We start from the raw sequence: 17,459 nt of genomic DNA, 5'->3' as shown, positions 1-17,459 counted from the left end.
TCAGAATTCATATTGATATTTGATGTATTGCAGTGCATATGCAAGTCTGCCCTCTTGCTCTGGTCTTCATGAGGACAGGAGGATTTGATTTGTCTGACGGCTCAGGATTTTCTCCAGGAAATTGTTTAGCACAGTTGGTAAGCCACTCAGATCCTGATCCATATTAGTACAAGATGTGTGTAACGTACAGGAAAACCACAAACCTGAGTGGAGGGACACGGAAGACAGGAAAAAGTAGAGGGGAACTTTGCAAAAAATTGACTTTTGAGGATTAAGAGTTGCAGAAAAGAGAGCAAAATGTCTGGTGTAGGGGAGAGGTACACTTCCGGCTGGCCATAAAGAAAATACACACACGCACACGCACACACACAACACAGACACTCACAGCCATACCAAACAGGACAGAGTGGATGGCAACAATAGTCCCTCTTTCCTCTCTGTGAGGAGCGGTCGAGCACCGTCTTTGGACAGTGATGAGACTTAAAATCTGAAGGGTCTGCAGGGTCCTATGAGGTAAGAAGCGGGAGGTAAGGATATGTTTTGGCCAGCTGGGCATGTAGGGTGGCGGGGGGCCCCAGATGGTCAGAGGTGGGGGGTGAAGTCCTTGTTTGTGCGCGTTGAGGGGTATAAGCACCACATTAGACACAACACTGTTGTTTGCACCCTGGACGCAGTATTCTTTATGCAGACATGGTGTGGGGGAGGGTTACCCTTTGTTTTGCCATGCCAAGAATGACTGAATAAAAGAAAAGAAAATTGTGAAGAAAAAGCAGTGAGCCATGCGAATTCTTGGAAGAAATGCCGTATTGAGAACATGAAGTCTACGTGTTTTGTCTGCGATGTTCTCATGGCTGTAGAGCTACAGACGTATGAATCCCTTTTCCTGTTTTCCTCAGAGGCTTTGGAGGTCACTGAGAGCCCAGTTATCTGCCTCGTTTGCTCTTTTCTTCACTATCACTCTGTCTTCAGGGTCTTTCAGTCAGGATCCTCTCCCATAATTTCTCTGAAATTCCCCAAACTCTGGTTTTATTCACATGCTCAGATCAGCTTTCTCTCTAACCCGGAGACATTTGCAGACATTTAGGTGTGGGAAATGTTTCAAAATTTTATTTGATTTGATTTTAGTTAGGTGCCAAATTAGTAAATTGTACATTATTGTATTGTATTTTTGCTTCCCAAAGACATGACCATGTCTCACTTTGTTACATGTAGGCTACTCTGTAAAGAACCAGTCTGGACTGAAAACATTCATTCATTCATCCATTCATCTTCTACCACTTATCTGTTCGCGGGTTGTGGGGAGTGCTGGTACTTTCTGTTTTCTAAATCTAGATTTTGTATTTTCAATTCTGAAAGGGATGTTTTTTCATGTTGTGAATCTTTTGGTAAAAAAGTAATTGCATGCTAGCATGAAATGCTAACTGCCAATGATGCTAGTATACTAAAGCCATTAACTGGCTCCAAAATAAGAAAAATCTAGCAAATTCAATGTCGTATCAGATATATCGGTGTTATTAATGCATTTCCTCTAATTTCAAACTCCAACAGAATTAGCTGTTCATGAAACCTTCCCAACAAAAAAATCAGTTCTTCTTTATGTTAAACTTAACATTGTTCTATTCGCCGCGATGAATTACTCACCTGTAATAATCTGGTCCGTCAGCATGGGGTAAATGCCACCCATCTGAAACAGCAAGAAAAACAACAACAACAACAAAAAGCTAAAATACAAAATACCATTTCACAAAGTCACTCTCCTAGAAAGGACTGGCGATCCTCCCGTGCCACCTAGTAGTGCTACTGTACTTTGAGCACAAGAAGCTGAAGCTGAGTCACGCTCTGTCCAGACAAGGCACAGTGACCACAGCGTGCTGTGCCCAAGCAGTTTAGCAGTCACCCTGCTGGGATTAAAGAGCAGAAGAACTGGGGCTCCACCAAGCTTTGAGGCCTCCCATTGTCTCCACCAAGAACCATCAGACCTCTGACTGCAGCTGGTTAGCATACCATCACAAGCATGAAAGTGTTTATCAGAACCACTGTGACTACAATCTACACTTTTGGAATTCATCTGGAATGTGAATGTCGTTAGCATATTCATTGTAGTGGAATATTTTGTATCCCCTGTGTTTATGTGCTGCACTTGCGTAAAGGGCCCCAGCGTATTCAGTATGCATAGTATGCAGCCGCTGTGCATGATCGAGTATCTGCTCTGTATTCCTGAGGCCCTGTTGTGGGATTGTTGGTCCTTTAATTATTCTCTCATATTAAAGGATCAAAGGTCTCTGCCATAGTCAACCCCCTCCATTTCATTACAGCTGTGCGTGTACACACTCACACTCAGACACACTGTACATGGGCATTGGGAGATTATTGGTCATAATTCAGCTATGGCACATTTCTGAATTTTGAATGTGATTTCTTGTAATTACAAAATGGTCAAGTGATGGTGTTATTTTTTTTTTTTTTTTTTTTTTTTTTTTTTTTTATCCGCCACAGAGAAGAATCACATTATTTTTGATTTTGTTCCTCAGTCAGAATTTTCTTTATCAACTAAGAGCTTGCAGTGGTCTTCACATAGGTGCCATTGATCACCCTCTGGCGTCAGGGATACGGCATGTTTTATTCTTCTGAAGTACTTTCATGTCCAAGTGTGCATGAGCATATTTGTGTGTGTGTGTGTGTTCGTTCCCACATGCAGTCAAATGCACAAGAATATTTGTATGCTGTTCCGTGTCACCCCCCCTAATCCCCCCCAACATGCAGACATACACACACAGATGCATCTTACCCCATCCCCACACTCTGTTCCTCCAGTGGGCACAACACCAATCCTTGGTGTATCGTCCCACTGATGGGCTACTCCAGCACTCTGTTCATTGACACCCACAGCTCCTCTGTGCTCCCACGATGCCCTTTTACTGTCGCCGCTCGTTTGCATGGTGGCTGGCAGAAGGGGAGGATGCTTGGTGTATCCAGGGCGTACCCAAGCCTACCAGGGCTACAGAGAAGGGAAAGGGAGGAAGGAAGGCAAAAGGAGCGAGAGAGGGCTGACAGTTTGACATCAGTAGAGCACACTGCCTCTGTAATTGCTGGCATGCATATAGCACAGGCTGATGTGGAGGCTTGTGGGAAGGAAAGCAGTTGGAGGGATAATGTGGGATAGAGAGGAGTCCAAAAATAGGAGGGAGAACATGGAGGAGGTGAAGTCTCTGAAAAAAAATAGATGGAAGGATCAATGCATGTCATCCAAAATGGGATGAGAGGAGCAGGGAGAAAGAGAAGAAGAGGAGGAATGCAGATTGGGGGTTGGGTGGTGTGGGTGGTGAAACTGGGACCCGAGCAATGCAGAAGAAGCTCGAGGTGAGCAACATGTGTAGCAGGGGTGCAGCGTGTTGACACGGCACACATCTGTTATTACATACACATGCGCATACATGCACACACAGGTCCACAGCTGGTGCACCTAAGCAAACATTTCGCTACCTCGAGGAGCACCACAGGTAGTAGAACGAGTAAATAGGCTTTTGTGTGTGTGTGTGTGTGTGTGTGTGTGTGTGTCTCTATGTCTATACGCTTGGAGTTCTATCCTTTTGTGTTCTCTTAACCAAACAATTGAGTAACTTAGTTCGGCTGTAATTAGTGCACACAGGTAATAGAGCTATCGGATAGATCCACACACACACATTCACAGGAGTGATATTGATCAGGGAAGGGTGTGTGTGTCCCGAGCAACAGATCCTGATCGATTGTGTCCCATCCAGTTGATAGATCGCCAATTCTGCACACTACTTATTGAGCAGGAAGCTGCATTTGTGAGAGCTGCCTCCAGGGTTTTACCTGCATCCTTATCGAACACACGTACGTTTCTTTTCTGCACTTTTATCTCACTAGGAAACATATGGGTGACATGGTTTACAGTTTAACAGGAGAACATGGATATATTTTAGTCATGACAGGGTTATTGGCTCCTTCTCTTCGACATTGCCATTCCTCAGCTCATTGCTCCATCCGTCTTTGGCAACCCACTGTAGATTTGTAAGCTCCGGCCCATAATGTCTCATAATGCTGTTTCATTTTGGTTTCCTTCACATCCCTTCCTGTAGTACTCTTATTTATTCTTTTGGTCTCTTCTTGGGCCACCTACTTAATTTGAGAACACGCCACCGTCCAACTGCCGCCACTGCCTCCCCCTCCCCATTCCAGGCTCCTTTTCCCTCCCATGTTCCCCTTCACTGACTCTCAGCACTCCCTTCCTCTCTCCTCCGCTCTGTCACCCCTCTATGAAGACTCCCACTGACAGACCTGAACCTTCTGCACAAGCCACATTCTGCCCCTCATTGTTTTCTCCTGCGCTTCATGTGAAGAGGAGACCAATTAAAGTCTGTCTCTTCTCTTCCTCCACTCCGCTGTTCCACTCTCTGTGTGTCTGCACTCAGACTCTCTGGGGTCACTAATTAAAACACTTTATTTCTTTTCTTTTTTACTCCACTTTTTTCCACCTGTTCATCCGACTTCTTTCCTTCTTTGACCTCTTTATTCTTTTCCTTTTGTCCTATCTTCCTTCTTCTACCTGTTTTCAGCAGCTCTTTTCATCAACCTCCTTCTGTCTTTCTCTGGGCCACCTCTCATCCATCACTCCATCACTCACTCACACACTCTTTTTCCCTCCTTTTGTCATAGATTTCTCTCTACTTTCCTTGTCTCCCGCTTTGTTGAGCCGTGATTTTGAGCTCTTACTCTCACGATTTTGTCATGTAACATTTAGCTCTTATTTGTCTTGGATGTCTGCCTCAGTCTTACCCTCATGCTCTCTTCTTCCATATTAGTTTGTTCATGGATAACTCTTTCTCCCGTAGCTGACAGGAGGTCAGAGCCACAGTCTACAGGGGCATATATTATGCACCTCTTCTGTTCTAATGATGCATTCGTGTACAAAGTTGTTGTTATGCCTAAAGCCAATCAACCTTGACTCAAGAAGTGGTTGTGCATGCACATGCACATTTGCCTAAGTCTGCAAAGGCCTGTGTATATCTGTGCAGTGGGAAAAGCAAAGGAGTCAAGTTTATTTTACACTGAACTCCCCTCAGTGCTCTTCATTAGCATACAAGGATTTTTTTTGTTCTCTCTCTCTCTGCCGCTCAACACTGCTCCCTTGCTGGTCTGGAAATGAAATGGAGTCTTACATTATGATATATCAAAATCCCAAAACATTTTTTTAGACCTTATCATCCCATGTAAATGTTATGTGTAATATTGATGTGCGATCCACATTGCTCCAGGCACAAAGGAATTATGTCATCCGTCTCGTTTCTTCTTCTGTCTGTCTGTGTTTAACCACCACCTCTCTTTCCCCTCCAGTCTTACTACTTACTACTTACTACTATTAATGCTGTTGTAATTTTCGTCTTCCAGGTTAACAGCGGGAGATCTGTCCATCCAGGTAAATCTGAATGACTACCTGGACATCTACTGCCCCTACTTCCCGAACAAGGGAGCTATGGGCTCGGGAGAGGCAGAAACGCTGGCCCTCTACCTGGTCAGAGAGGCATCATTCCAGGGCTGTGTGGAGACCAGAGCCGCCATCAAGAGATGGGAGTGTAACACCCCCTACGCTCCATTTGGACCAGTGCGCTTCTCTGAGAAGATCCAAAGATTTACACCATTCTCACTGGGTTTTGAGTTTTTGCCAGGGCATCATTACTACTACAGCTGTAAGTAGATTTCTGTGTGTGTGTGTGTGTGCTAACCTAGGTTGTTAAACAAAATATCCCAAATTGCTCAACAAATAGCTGCACATTTTTTGAAAAAGCTAGAATTAGGCAATGCATTTCATATTAGCTTGGATTGGGTGTCAGTATCTTGACCAAGGACACTTCTGCATGCAGAGCAGAGAAGACGGGGATCAAACGGCAAACCTTGTGTTTAGTGGACGATCCAATTTGGCTCCTGGGCCAAAGCTGCTCCAGCTCATTAGGCAAAAGACTTCAAAACTTTTGAAACAACTGAAATTGTAATTTGTACCATAATCTCTTACTCTTGCTTCATCAGAAGTAATTACAGATAAAAATGATGTATCAATTATCTAAATGACTGCAGATTAATATTCTTTACTTCATTCATTAATTAACCAAAAACAAAACATACTGGGTGGTTTGGATAAAAAAGTGGTTTTAATAAGTAAAGTGCACATAACCACCAGGAATACTGGCTCCAGGCTTCATACACTGCCCGCCAAGTAAAAGAGCCTAAAAAGAGAAAAGATATGTAAATATTTGATGTTTCAGTTCATGAGCCTGGGCAAAAACACCTGCGTTGGAGGAAGTGTATGACCAGGTAGCTCTGAACCAGCCAATATGTTTTTTATGAGGCCTTGAATGCTGGCCAACAGTGGCATTTGGTATTAATGTTTTCCATAAATTCACACTGAGTGACACTAATTTGATGTTTCCTTAAACCTGTAGGATGAGACACAATGTTAGTGATGGTTTCATTTTTCTTCAGTACCGCCTCTTGTGCTCTTTTCTCCTCACTCATTTATTTCAAACCACTGGTGGGACAGATTATGGCTTAGTGGCTGTAAAAATCAGAAGCCCTTTTTTTTTTTTTTTTTTTTTTGCTTTTTACAACTTTTGGTGTCAGTCCAACCAAGAGGGAGAAAACATGAAACAAGGCAGAGAATGAAAGAGTCAAGTGAATGCATAGTATGGAAGGGTGACAACAAAGACGCAGAGGGACTGCAAAGTCTAGGAAGAAGAAATGGAGATCAATACATGACGACAGTGAAGGAGCAATAAAGGCAAGCAGAGAAGCAGACGGAGGTAGAGAAGCGTGGAGGAGTGACAGAGGGAGAGAAAGAGCGAAGGATGGACATAGTCTGACAGTACGGAAGGGGGTGGGGGGTGAGACAGGCCAGATGAGTGGAATTCATAGTGGAAAAAGAAAAGGGAGAACAACAAAAGAAGAGAAAAGGGATGGATGAGACGAAGGGAAAGAGGGAATCTTTACATAAATTACTGTTGCAGTCTGAGGGACAATGGAGCATTGTGAGGGCATGAGAGTGGTTCAACACACACGCTAACACACACATCTATATATGTACGCATACAATCATACACACACTGGGCTATTGTGGTTGCTCATACCAGTTCACAGAAAAGCAACAATGGGGACCCCTCCCACCTCTGGTCGGGCCACATTGGGCTCAGGGCAATTGTGTGTGTTTTGTCCACATCAAAGATAAGGCGTAAAGTTGGTCCAAATGTCTGGCTCTGGGGTTTGTGTGCTGAATGGGCCTGCAGCACTGGAGACAGTATAATGGCATTAGCCCGGGAGGACAGTACAATAGTATTAGAAACACTAATGGCATTAGTTGGCTCAGTCTGAGCTGGGCTCAGCTCCCCTCTCCGGCTCCCACAGACTGACACTGACAATCCACTGTCTCCCGGTCTCTGACCCGCTGACCAACACCCAGTGGTCCTCCATGTCTGGGGCCTCACAAACAGGAAGCACCTGGACATCCTCTGATACTCAGCTGCTTAGAACTTGGAACCATTTGAGGGAATAGCACTCATAACAAAAAGAGCTAGACGCACAACAAATCAACACAACATCAGTGATTAAAATATACTCTGCATTTCAAAACATTCTCCAATTTTCCAAGTCTGAGATATCGTCAGTATGTAAGTCAGCACAGGAAAACACAGCAAATACAGAGATAGGGCAACGCATGCACAATACGGCAACACTTTCCAGGACGACGGCAGTATGCAGTACAAGGCCAGTGCTTGGTGTGTAAGTGATATCTCGTCATCATTCACTCTTTCCTTCAATGAGCATTTGGGTTCATAGTATTAACACGTGTTTGTTTTATCCTGTCCTGAAAAGCCCACAGTTAGCAATATAAACATTACTGTTATGTGACAATAAATTTGCCAGTGATGACCCAAAATGTCGAGAACTGAGAGGCTGAAAGTTCAAAATTGTGACTCTCAGCTATAATGGGAGTAGAAAACAAAGAGGGGATTTTGAGATATCTATTATTTTTTTCACTTAGACGTTTCGACATGTCACAGTAGAAGAAGGTGTAAGAAATTACCTGAGTGATGATTGAACTTTCAGGATCCTGGTACTGTTGATGCTGACTCTGACGTGATGACTCATGCTTTGACATGTCAAAATGGCTTTGATGAAAAGCACATGTGAAAGCAATTAATGAGGTCATGGGTCAATGAGGTCAAGTGTATTCATGACTTTAGAAACATTTGTTTGACAAAACGTCAGGCACAAACGTCCCAAATGAATTTTCTCTGCAAGTAATTAGTAAGTGGATGTTTAGTTTTGCTGTTGTTTGTTTGTTTTTGGCTTTTTGGAGGGGTTTGGGATTTTTTTTTTTTCCCAAACTACAATAGCTTCATGAGGTCATGCTGAATTGTTTTTGATGGATGTTACCATCATTTCCATTACTTCTCATTGTAATGAAACTCTTCTGTATTTACTAGCTGCATTTCCATTGTGTTTGTACGCAGATCCTTCATTGATTTGTAGTGAGTTTTCTGTTTTATTCGTAGCAGTAAAGCCGGACATCAAATGAAAGTTGATGATTATGATTATGCTTTCTTCACTTCCTTGTGTTTTGTGGGTTGAGTACTTCTGACCAGCGGTGCCACAGACTCATTCTTTAGTCCGATTGTTATGATGTAGCATATCTGCTGACATTACGGACACAAAGTGAGACAGAGCGTGAGCCATCATATACTCAGCTTGTGTAGTGGGTCCCCATTGAGTTAGCAGCTGTTTGTGAATTATTCAGATATAAAGGCCTTTAACGCCGTTTTCCAGACAGATTTGTTTTGTAAAACTGACAGGCAATACAGCCGATGTTTGCTTGTTTTCCCACGTGAGTCATAATCGGAATTGATATCGGAGATGTTGCCGTCTTTTATGGCAGCACTCGCAATTGTTCATTTTATTGTTTTTATTTAGTTGCGTAGATAAGTGTGATGTGTTTTTGTCTCTGTGACAAAAGGAGATGGCGTAATTCTTTATAGTAATATCATGATATAGATGTGGCAGAGCAACCTGGCTGCTCTGCTTATCAGAAGAGCTCTTGGTGAATGGAGATTTGATGGAAGGATTTTATTCAGTATGTTCAAATCCCTCGTTTTATTTGACACATTACCATTTTGACTCCTAACTGCTTATAGGGTTGAAGAAACAAGCTGCTTATTTATATCCTACCCTTCTTGTTCTTTCTAGCTCTACCCACAGATGAAGGTCCTCTTCTGCCATGTATGAAGTTGCGTGTCACCGTGTGCTGTGAGCCCAGTGAGTACACTCGTCTTTTCATCTCTTCCTCCTTTCATGCCTTCTCTTTGTGCGGCGAAAGACTCCACTCGGTGTTGCTCACATCTCTGCTATCAGGGTTGAATACCATGATGTTTAGACTGCTTCTGATCCCCCTACTATTCCCTCTTTTTCCATCTCATGTTCTAATTTAGTTTTTTGTCTTTGTTTTTTTTTTTTTTTTACTTTAAAATAAGTCTTTGTTGCTTGTTTTTTAACTACACAAACTTCACTCTTTTGTCTACATCATCTTTTAAACCTATTTGGATCAAAGTTTATTTAAGAATTCTTTCCCTCTAAAGTGCACCTTTCTTCTGCTCCAGTCAGTTCTCTCTTTCTTGCCTCCTTGTCATCCTCGCTCTCCATCTCTCTGTCCCAGTGTGAAATTCCCAGAGTTGATCTAATCCAGAGCCCGCCTGGTGTAACGTTAGTCTTCCAGTCCAATGAGCTGCCCATTCTGGTTGGGAATGTTGCCCAGTCACTGTGGGAATCTCTGTACAGTTGTGTGTGTGTGTGTGAGTGTGTGTGAGTGTGAGAGTGAGATAGAGATAGAGAGAGGGGGAGGAACAACTGAGCGAGCATTTCTACGTGTATGGCCAGTTTTGAGTGTGTGCACATCACTTTTTGTTTTTGTGCACTCCTGCATGCATCAAAGGGGCTTTGCGTGTGTTCTCTGGTGGTTTAATTTGTACAAGTGTGTGTCCTTATGTGTGTGTGTGTGTGTGTGTGGGTATGAGGGTATGAGTGCGTGCTGTTATGCCTGTGTGCGTGTCTGAGACGTCTGTCCCAGTTCCCATCCCAGTGCTATCTGCAGGGGACTTGTCTTCTTGTCCCAGCTTGAACTAACACACTTTTTTTTCCAGGGAAACTGGTTGTCAGTCTGTCTCTGCACAAGAGAATGAGATGTATTCATTTAATTCCTATATGCCATTTAGCAACTACCCCCCAATCCTCCCATTTGTCTCACTTGAGCATAACAGGGGAAAAATATATTTTAAAAACCTGCATAATAAGAGTCCCATCCGTCTCAAATGAATTCTTAAATGCCAACGCCGTGGCAGCGCGAGACGGGGAGTAATTTGCTGTGTTATTACCAGAGTGAAGAGCTGATGACTTTTTTCATGTGTTAATTATCCTGCTGTCATTAATTAGAAATACCACAGATAGCTGTTCAGTGAGGAAATGCTAATGTAGTCTTGACCTTCCAACAGTATTCCCAGATCTGCCTGTCTGAGCCTGAATGAATCAAAATATTTAAATAGCATAAATCTCTCTCCTAACACACACACACACACACACACACACACACCATTGTTAAACTCTTTACATTGTAAACATTTCTACCTACAGAGATGGGCAAATTTCCTTTGAGTGTTTCTTACTCCTTGTTTCTCCCTCTGCCTCTCATCCTGTCCCTTCACCAAAACTAATCCCAACTAAATTTCTGGATCTTCCTCTCCTTGTCTTTTACTGCCCCCCCCCCCCTCATCATTCCAGGCTCTCGGTCTTTCTTTTTACTCTTCTGTCATTCCTGAAGTGGCACTAATCCTCCCCTTCTCTCTGTCTCCTCAGCTCTCTCCTCCCTTCCTCATTTTTTATGATCTTTCACTACTGAAGCAAAACTAATCTAGGCACCATCCATGGCAGTCTCTTCCTCCTTCTTGCCCCTTTGACTGTGCCTCCGCATCCCCAACCTCCTCCACCTTTCCTGTATCTTTACTATCTCTTTGTTGTATCTCCATAACTGTTGTACAGTTTATTAACAGACTCCCCTCTGCCTGTTTCGCCATCCATCTCTGCCATGTGCACGCTGCGCAGAGAGAGAAGGGATGTGAACACATGAGGCCGGAGACAAGAGTATGAATGGGATGGGAGAGGGAGAAGATGAAGGAGAGTTGGAGGGTCTCTCTCTTTCTGACTGTCCATTAGTGGCGGTTTACCACAGCTGTTGTTGTTTTGTTCCCTGTGGTAACACCTCACAAGCTCTCTGGTTCCTTCCTGCTCAGGTTCCCTTTGATCTGACAGGTACCATGGCAGCAGGACACAACACGCCCGTGTGTGTGTGTGTGTGTGTGTGGATGGTAGGCCCTCAGTGACAGCAGCTCTCTGTCCTTCAGCTGCATCACCTCCCTTATCTAAACTTCAAACTATCCTCTCTCCATCTCCCCAAACTTTTAGTTTTATCCCCAGAAAGCAGCTTCTGTGATTAAAAGGTATTTCCACACGGGAATGCTCTGTTGTGGCTGTTTCAATTAATTATCAGCAAGCACACTGGTGCATACACACACACCTTCCTCACTCAGGTCTGAAGGACAGAGTGGTGGCAGTGAGAGGGTCCGTCAGGTATGCTGTCATTGTTCCAAGGTCAGCTACCACTCGCTGGTCTCTCAGTCTCCTCTCCAGTGTGTGAATGTGTGTGTTTATTGCCTTAAATTAACCCAAGAACAAAACGAACTAGGTAGCACGGATTCAGTGATGCAGGAGGCTCCTAATGACATCCTGTGTGTGTCTGTGAGTCTGTCTGATGAGACTTGTTTTTCCCTCCTGGTTGTTGCTCATAGTATTGTAAGGCGTGTGTTGTCTTGGGTTATTTCGGTGTTGGTTGTGTTGTTGGGCATGGTGATGTGTGTGGTGAGGTGATGTTTATTTGAGTGTGGTGCTGCAATGAATCACGCCAGAGACGGCGGCTTCGCTGAAAGGTGCTTGAGCCCGTGTTGCATCAGAAAACCAGGTTCAGAATCAGCATCAGCCGACTGGTGTCATGAAATCTCCGGCACCCTGCAGCCCTCTATTATTTCTTTCACTGGCTCGCTTTGCCTCTGACTCCATACTTACCGTTTTTTTCCCCTTTTCTTCGTTTTTTTTTTTTCCTTACTACAGCCTTTTCTTAAAGCTCCTCCTGTTGTGTATATTTCCTGTTCGCCTTGTGGCTCTGCCTTTCTACTTTTCTCTTTTTCAGCCATCCTACTGTGAGAATCCATTTTAGACAAACTTCCCTCTCTCTAATTGATTCCCTTTCTCTCTCCATCTCTCTTCACTTTTTCTGTCGTTGCCCCGCTGTGAGTAGTCTATTGCATTCATTTCAGTTTGCAGTGCGTCACCATTTTACGATTTCCTTTCTCCTTTTTTTTTTTTCTTCCATTGCTGCTCTCCTTTAGCCCCTCTACTCTCGCCCAAATACCTTTGTACCCTCTGAACTTGATACACACAAAACTCTCTCTCTCTCACACACACACACACACACACACACACACACACATACATACCGCTTTCCCAGCCGAACTCTCTTGGATCCAAAACTTGTCACCTAAAATTACTTGAATTGCTTTCATTGATTTGCGCTTGCGATTTTTTTTTTTTTTCTTTCGGGAATTTTTCCTAATTTCTAGCTTTTAGTGGCATGTTGACAGTCAGGGTTGGTTAGCATTAGCGCCTGCATGTGTAAAATGGCGGAATGAGAGAAGAGGTGGGATGGTGGAACAGTGTCTGTCTCTGCAGTGGGGCGTTCTGCTGACTGGAGAGACACACACACACACACACGTACACACACATACACACACTCTTTGCCATGGTTGTGCATGTACAGTTACACATGCTGCATGATGTCTGACTGCAGTGCAGAGAAGACACTCAGTCACGCCACCATGGACGCCATTTTGTGGCGGCACTCGCCATGACCAAAATTACGTCTTCACTGTTTTTTTTTTTTTTTGTTCTCTGCTCAAATGACATAATTACAGCCAGATCAAAATACACACATCACACACAGTCGGGCAAACACAAGGCATTTTAACATCTCCGCTGTTCGACCACGCACACACTCGCCAAACGACAGCGTGAAGAATAGTGTAGTCTGACTGAGACATATTTATGATTCGCTGAATGAAGCTTTTTAAAATGAATTTTGATATGCATCTGCTACATCCAAAAGAACTACAGAAAGTTAAAGTTTGAAGCTAAAGTTTTGTTTTTTTTTTTAATAATTAAAGTTTTATTAGTTAATTTCAAAATGATTACTTTTGAAATACACAAATAATGTGCATCTGTTTTTATCGATGCAATTCGAACCTGAAAGAATGGCTAATTAAGAAATATTTTTCGCTCATTAAATAAAATGAAAGTGCGTCTCAGTACCTGAAAAACGCTCAATTAGACATTTATTTGAGACCATGGACATGATGTTTAGTTTTATTTTGTGCAAATGTTGTAACATTCATCCAAATCATAACAACTTGGAAAATATTTTTTTTTTGTTTGATTTTGATTTATTTTTTTTTTTTTTTTACACTACAAATGAACACACTGACACTCAAATGTGCACACACCCACTGAGAGGCCCACACTCAGCATCCTATTTAATGCTTCGTTAACCCCTAGATGGTCGTTAGTTGTACACAACCTGGGACTAATTTACTGGCTCATGTCTTGTCAAACCGACATGTTTTTCAGAGTCCTGGAGGTACAAGATGGATATTACAGACAAACGCTGTGTTTCTCTGCTAAGCCCTCATTTAATAAATCTTTTCTGTTTGTGTGTGTGTGTGTCTCTGTGTGTCTGTGTGTTTGTTTGACTTTACTGTAACAGATGAGTTTGAAGTGTCCCATTTCCTCTCTCATAATCTCAGTCAATTGCTATGGGAGGTGGGTAGGCAGTAGTTTTCCTGGAGACATCAATACACACGAGTGTGTGTACGCGTGTGCACGCTTGTGTTGTTTGTGTGAGTCTTCGGGGTTGCGGTGTCAGAGGTGGGCTCAAGGCTGTAGATCGATTTAATAAGAGGTGCAATTGTGCAGCCTCATCCCTGTTTCCTGACCCCGCTGTCCCCTCTCGCTGATGTTTCATGGTTCAACCTCTTTCTGCTACACCTGTACTCTTTGTCCCTTTCCTCTTTCTCTCCGGCTCTCTCCCACACGCCTCTCGATCCCTCCATCATTCCATCCCGCCATTATTTCGTTTTAGTCCACCTCCTGCTGAGAGAGTGACGCCCAGACACAAACACCCCCCTGTCCTGTCTCTCTCTCCCTCCCTTTTCTCTGTCTGACCTTGTTTCAATCTTTCCAACCTTCTTTTTTTCGCCGTACTTTCTCACTCGAGTCTCCACTGCTTTTCCTTTCATCTTCTGTCCACTTCTTGGTTTCGCTCTGTCATTTTGAATTTTCTTGCCCCCCCCCCTTTCTTTTTCATTTCCTGTATCCCTTCAGTATAATCTCGATCATTCTTACTCTTCCTAATTTACATAACACTATCTTTTCCTGTTGCCATGCTTCTCAAGCTCTTTTTTTAGCCGACCTTTACTAGAATTTGCATAGGGGACATATTTAGGGTTGCACCGCTAGTCAGTACTCATTTTTCATGGCGTTAGTCTTTGAGTAATGGTAAATACCTTCCTCTGGTCATTTGTCTGTTTCTTGCTTCTTTTGTTCCTCAAAGCAGGAGCTTTATTGAGAAAGTTAAGCATGAAAAAATGGCTAATCAGCAACTTGTTTCTTTGGCTCAACTTTTTCTAAATCTCTCTTCTCTCTCCCCCTTTCATCTCTCTTATTGCAGCATCCGAAGGTTCAAAACAAATACAAGGTGAGATGCAACATTTTAAATGCAATTTATTCCTAATGGGTACATATCTTTGAGTGTAGTAGGCTATGTATGTATCATCTATTCTCTCCATGTATCATCTATCATCTCTTATCTTTTACTCTCAAGTTCACATGCGCTTCATTTCATCGACTGGTTAAACAGCTGTTGCAAGATCAACAGTATAGAACATTTAAGGAACTGAAAACATGGAACAAATGTCGATTAATCAGTAACGGACATAAATGGAAAAGAAAATCTAATTTAGATAAAGAATTTACACAGCTTCCTTAAACATCTCTGGCCAAAACTATGAGCAATGATGTACTTCTCCAACAGCTTCCACTGTTCTGGGAAGTTTTTGCTGTCACAATAGTTTGAAACCTAGCTGAAGGTATTAGTGAAGCATAAGAGTGTCAGTTTGTTTGAAATCTCACTGCAGTCAGCATGTCAGATGAGGACAAAGCCTCAAATGAAAAGGAAATAATGTCGAGATACTCTCGGTTGTATGTGGTATACATTTTCATGCGAGTTTCCATCTCTGTTTCAGTCTCTGGAAAACCAAGTAATACTTGCTCACGCAGGACAGTTTCACTTCCGCTCCTCATCCTCGTCTTCCTCCTGCTGACCAACACCTGACATCCTCAAATCCTTGAGAGCTGACCTCACTCCGCTCCATGGGCTCAGGAGAAATTACTCAGACATTCAAGTCCACAATGCAATTTACGCTCACACAGTGAATGACACAATGCAATCTATGCTAAGCTATTGCAAATGACAGATATTACCTTGTGGCTGTTTTTTTTTTTTTAAACCTGTGCGTGTCCTGAAAGAATCGAGTGTCACCTCCAAAACGGGGACACAGTGACTCAGGGTCTGAAAAACAGTGATTCATTTCTTGTTATTTTCTTCAACTACCTGTTGTGTAAGTAGTAGCACAGAATATTACACATAGACCAAGTACTAGTCATATCCCACTCTTGTGCGAGAAGGACAATGACTCTGTCTAGACTCGTTTCAACAAAAATTTCTCACTTTTCCATCTTTGTTTATCATCATATTCCTCATTTTCTACTTTTTTTAGTTGTATCAATGTCTTTTTGAGAACCTGCCTCCAGTTGGAAATGGCCAAATAAACACATACTACTGCAATGAGTCACTCAGGGTGGAGGTCAGTCACTTAGCCCGTGACTTTCTTTTTCTTTTCTGACATGCTGGAGCTGGGCAGATACAAAGAACACATTTCTAACTGCCCAATTTTCATTAGGCTATGATAAATTGGTTAAATTTGTGTAAATAAGTAGACTTTTGGAAAAAATCCCACTTACCTTTGGAGGAAATGGGGAATTTTCTGGAACAGTCATGCTACACTGCTGCGCCCCCTACTGGGATTTAACTGGTTGAACTGGAATTGGACGGTGTTGGCCTAAAACTCTGGACACTAACTGGACACTAGATTCTGGTAGTGTGTTGGACGAGGTTTGTTCCTCTCTGATTGTACCAACTGTTGCTCTCACTTTCCTCTCTTTCTCTGCTGCAAATTTAAGTGCAGAACAACTGCGGGTTATGGGTAAATGGAGAGCATCGGCATAGTTGATGCTCCCGTACCAGATGTATAGATGTGCACACAAACATTTTTTCTTTTTTTTATTCTTTACTACACCAGAGCCTTTATTTTAGGTTTTACTATATAGTTAATATATTCTGCACAGTGAGATGTATTAACTATATGATCCGAAGTGTTAGTGCTTTCTGCTTTTTAAGGTCAATGAACTATTGGCATCAATGGAGTTTTTTTCATCCACAGAAACCTTGATTTACATCTAAATATAAATTGAGTTTATTTTGGGTTTATTTTCTTAAGTTCTGCTACAATGTAGTTTACCAAGTCAAAGGATTTGATCATGAAATTTCTGTTTTGTTTTGTTTCTTTTTTTGTTGTTGTTGTTGTTGTTGGGGTTTGTTTGTTTTATTTATTTTTTAGTTTTTTAGAAATTACAAATGTAATGTTACAATCAATAAAAAAAATCCTAAGTGACCAAATACTAATTTACCTAATAAAAAAAAAATTCAATGGAGATAAGAGAAGATGCCATGGAGCAATATATTTTTCATTGAAATTAAGTGAAGTTCATATTTATAAATTAAGTACATAATTATTCCCTGAAATATTTAAGCAATTTGAATTCAGAAAATATGGGCTAATACAGTTTAATTGTAAAAAGTACAGGTTTTTTTTGTTTGGTTTTTTTTGTCGGGGGGGACCAATTGATATATATTTTTTTTTTTCAAATCATACCAGTCTTGCCGTTGTTCTTTACACATTAATTTCCTAACTGGGTAATAAAACCAGTGTTTGAAAATCTGTTGAATAATTTCGGTGATGTAGAAAATCATGTACTACTAGGAACTTGTATTTGATTTCTTTGTTTGTGTGTGCCTAATGTGTTCTGCTTTCACATTTTAGTGAAGAATGTAGCTTCTTCTGTGAAGAGCTGACTGCAATCTGAGCCTTTTTTACGTGGCAAGACAACAAAATAAATAT

General features: G+C 42.1%; 1 protein-coding gene across 1 annotated transcript in view; it reads left to right on the top strand.

The window, feature by feature from the left end:
• The window catches only part of efna4 (ephrin A4), a 31,472-nt gene extending 14,013 nt beyond the window's left edge, over positions 1-17,459 (top strand). The window contains exons 2-5 of the mRNA XM_029504690.1: positions 5,413-5,711; positions 9,256-9,324; positions 14,891-14,917; positions 15,465-17,459. Of these exons, the coding sequence (XP_029360550.1) occupies positions 5,413-5,711; positions 9,256-9,324; positions 14,891-14,917; positions 15,465-15,553 (484 nt within the window). The 3' untranslated portion in view covers positions 15,554-17,459. The remainder of the gene's footprint in view (positions 1-5,412; positions 5,712-9,255; positions 9,325-14,890; positions 14,918-15,464) is intronic.

This window comes from Echeneis naucrates, chromosome 6 (assembly GCF_900963305.1).
Source record: "Echeneis naucrates chromosome 6, fEcheNa1.1, whole genome shotgun sequence".
NCBI lineage: Eukaryota > Metazoa > Chordata > Actinopteri > Carangiformes > Echeneidae > Echeneis > Echeneis naucrates.
The sequence above is the reverse complement of the archived record's forward strand: the minus strand, read 5'-3'. Positions and strand labels throughout refer to the sequence as shown.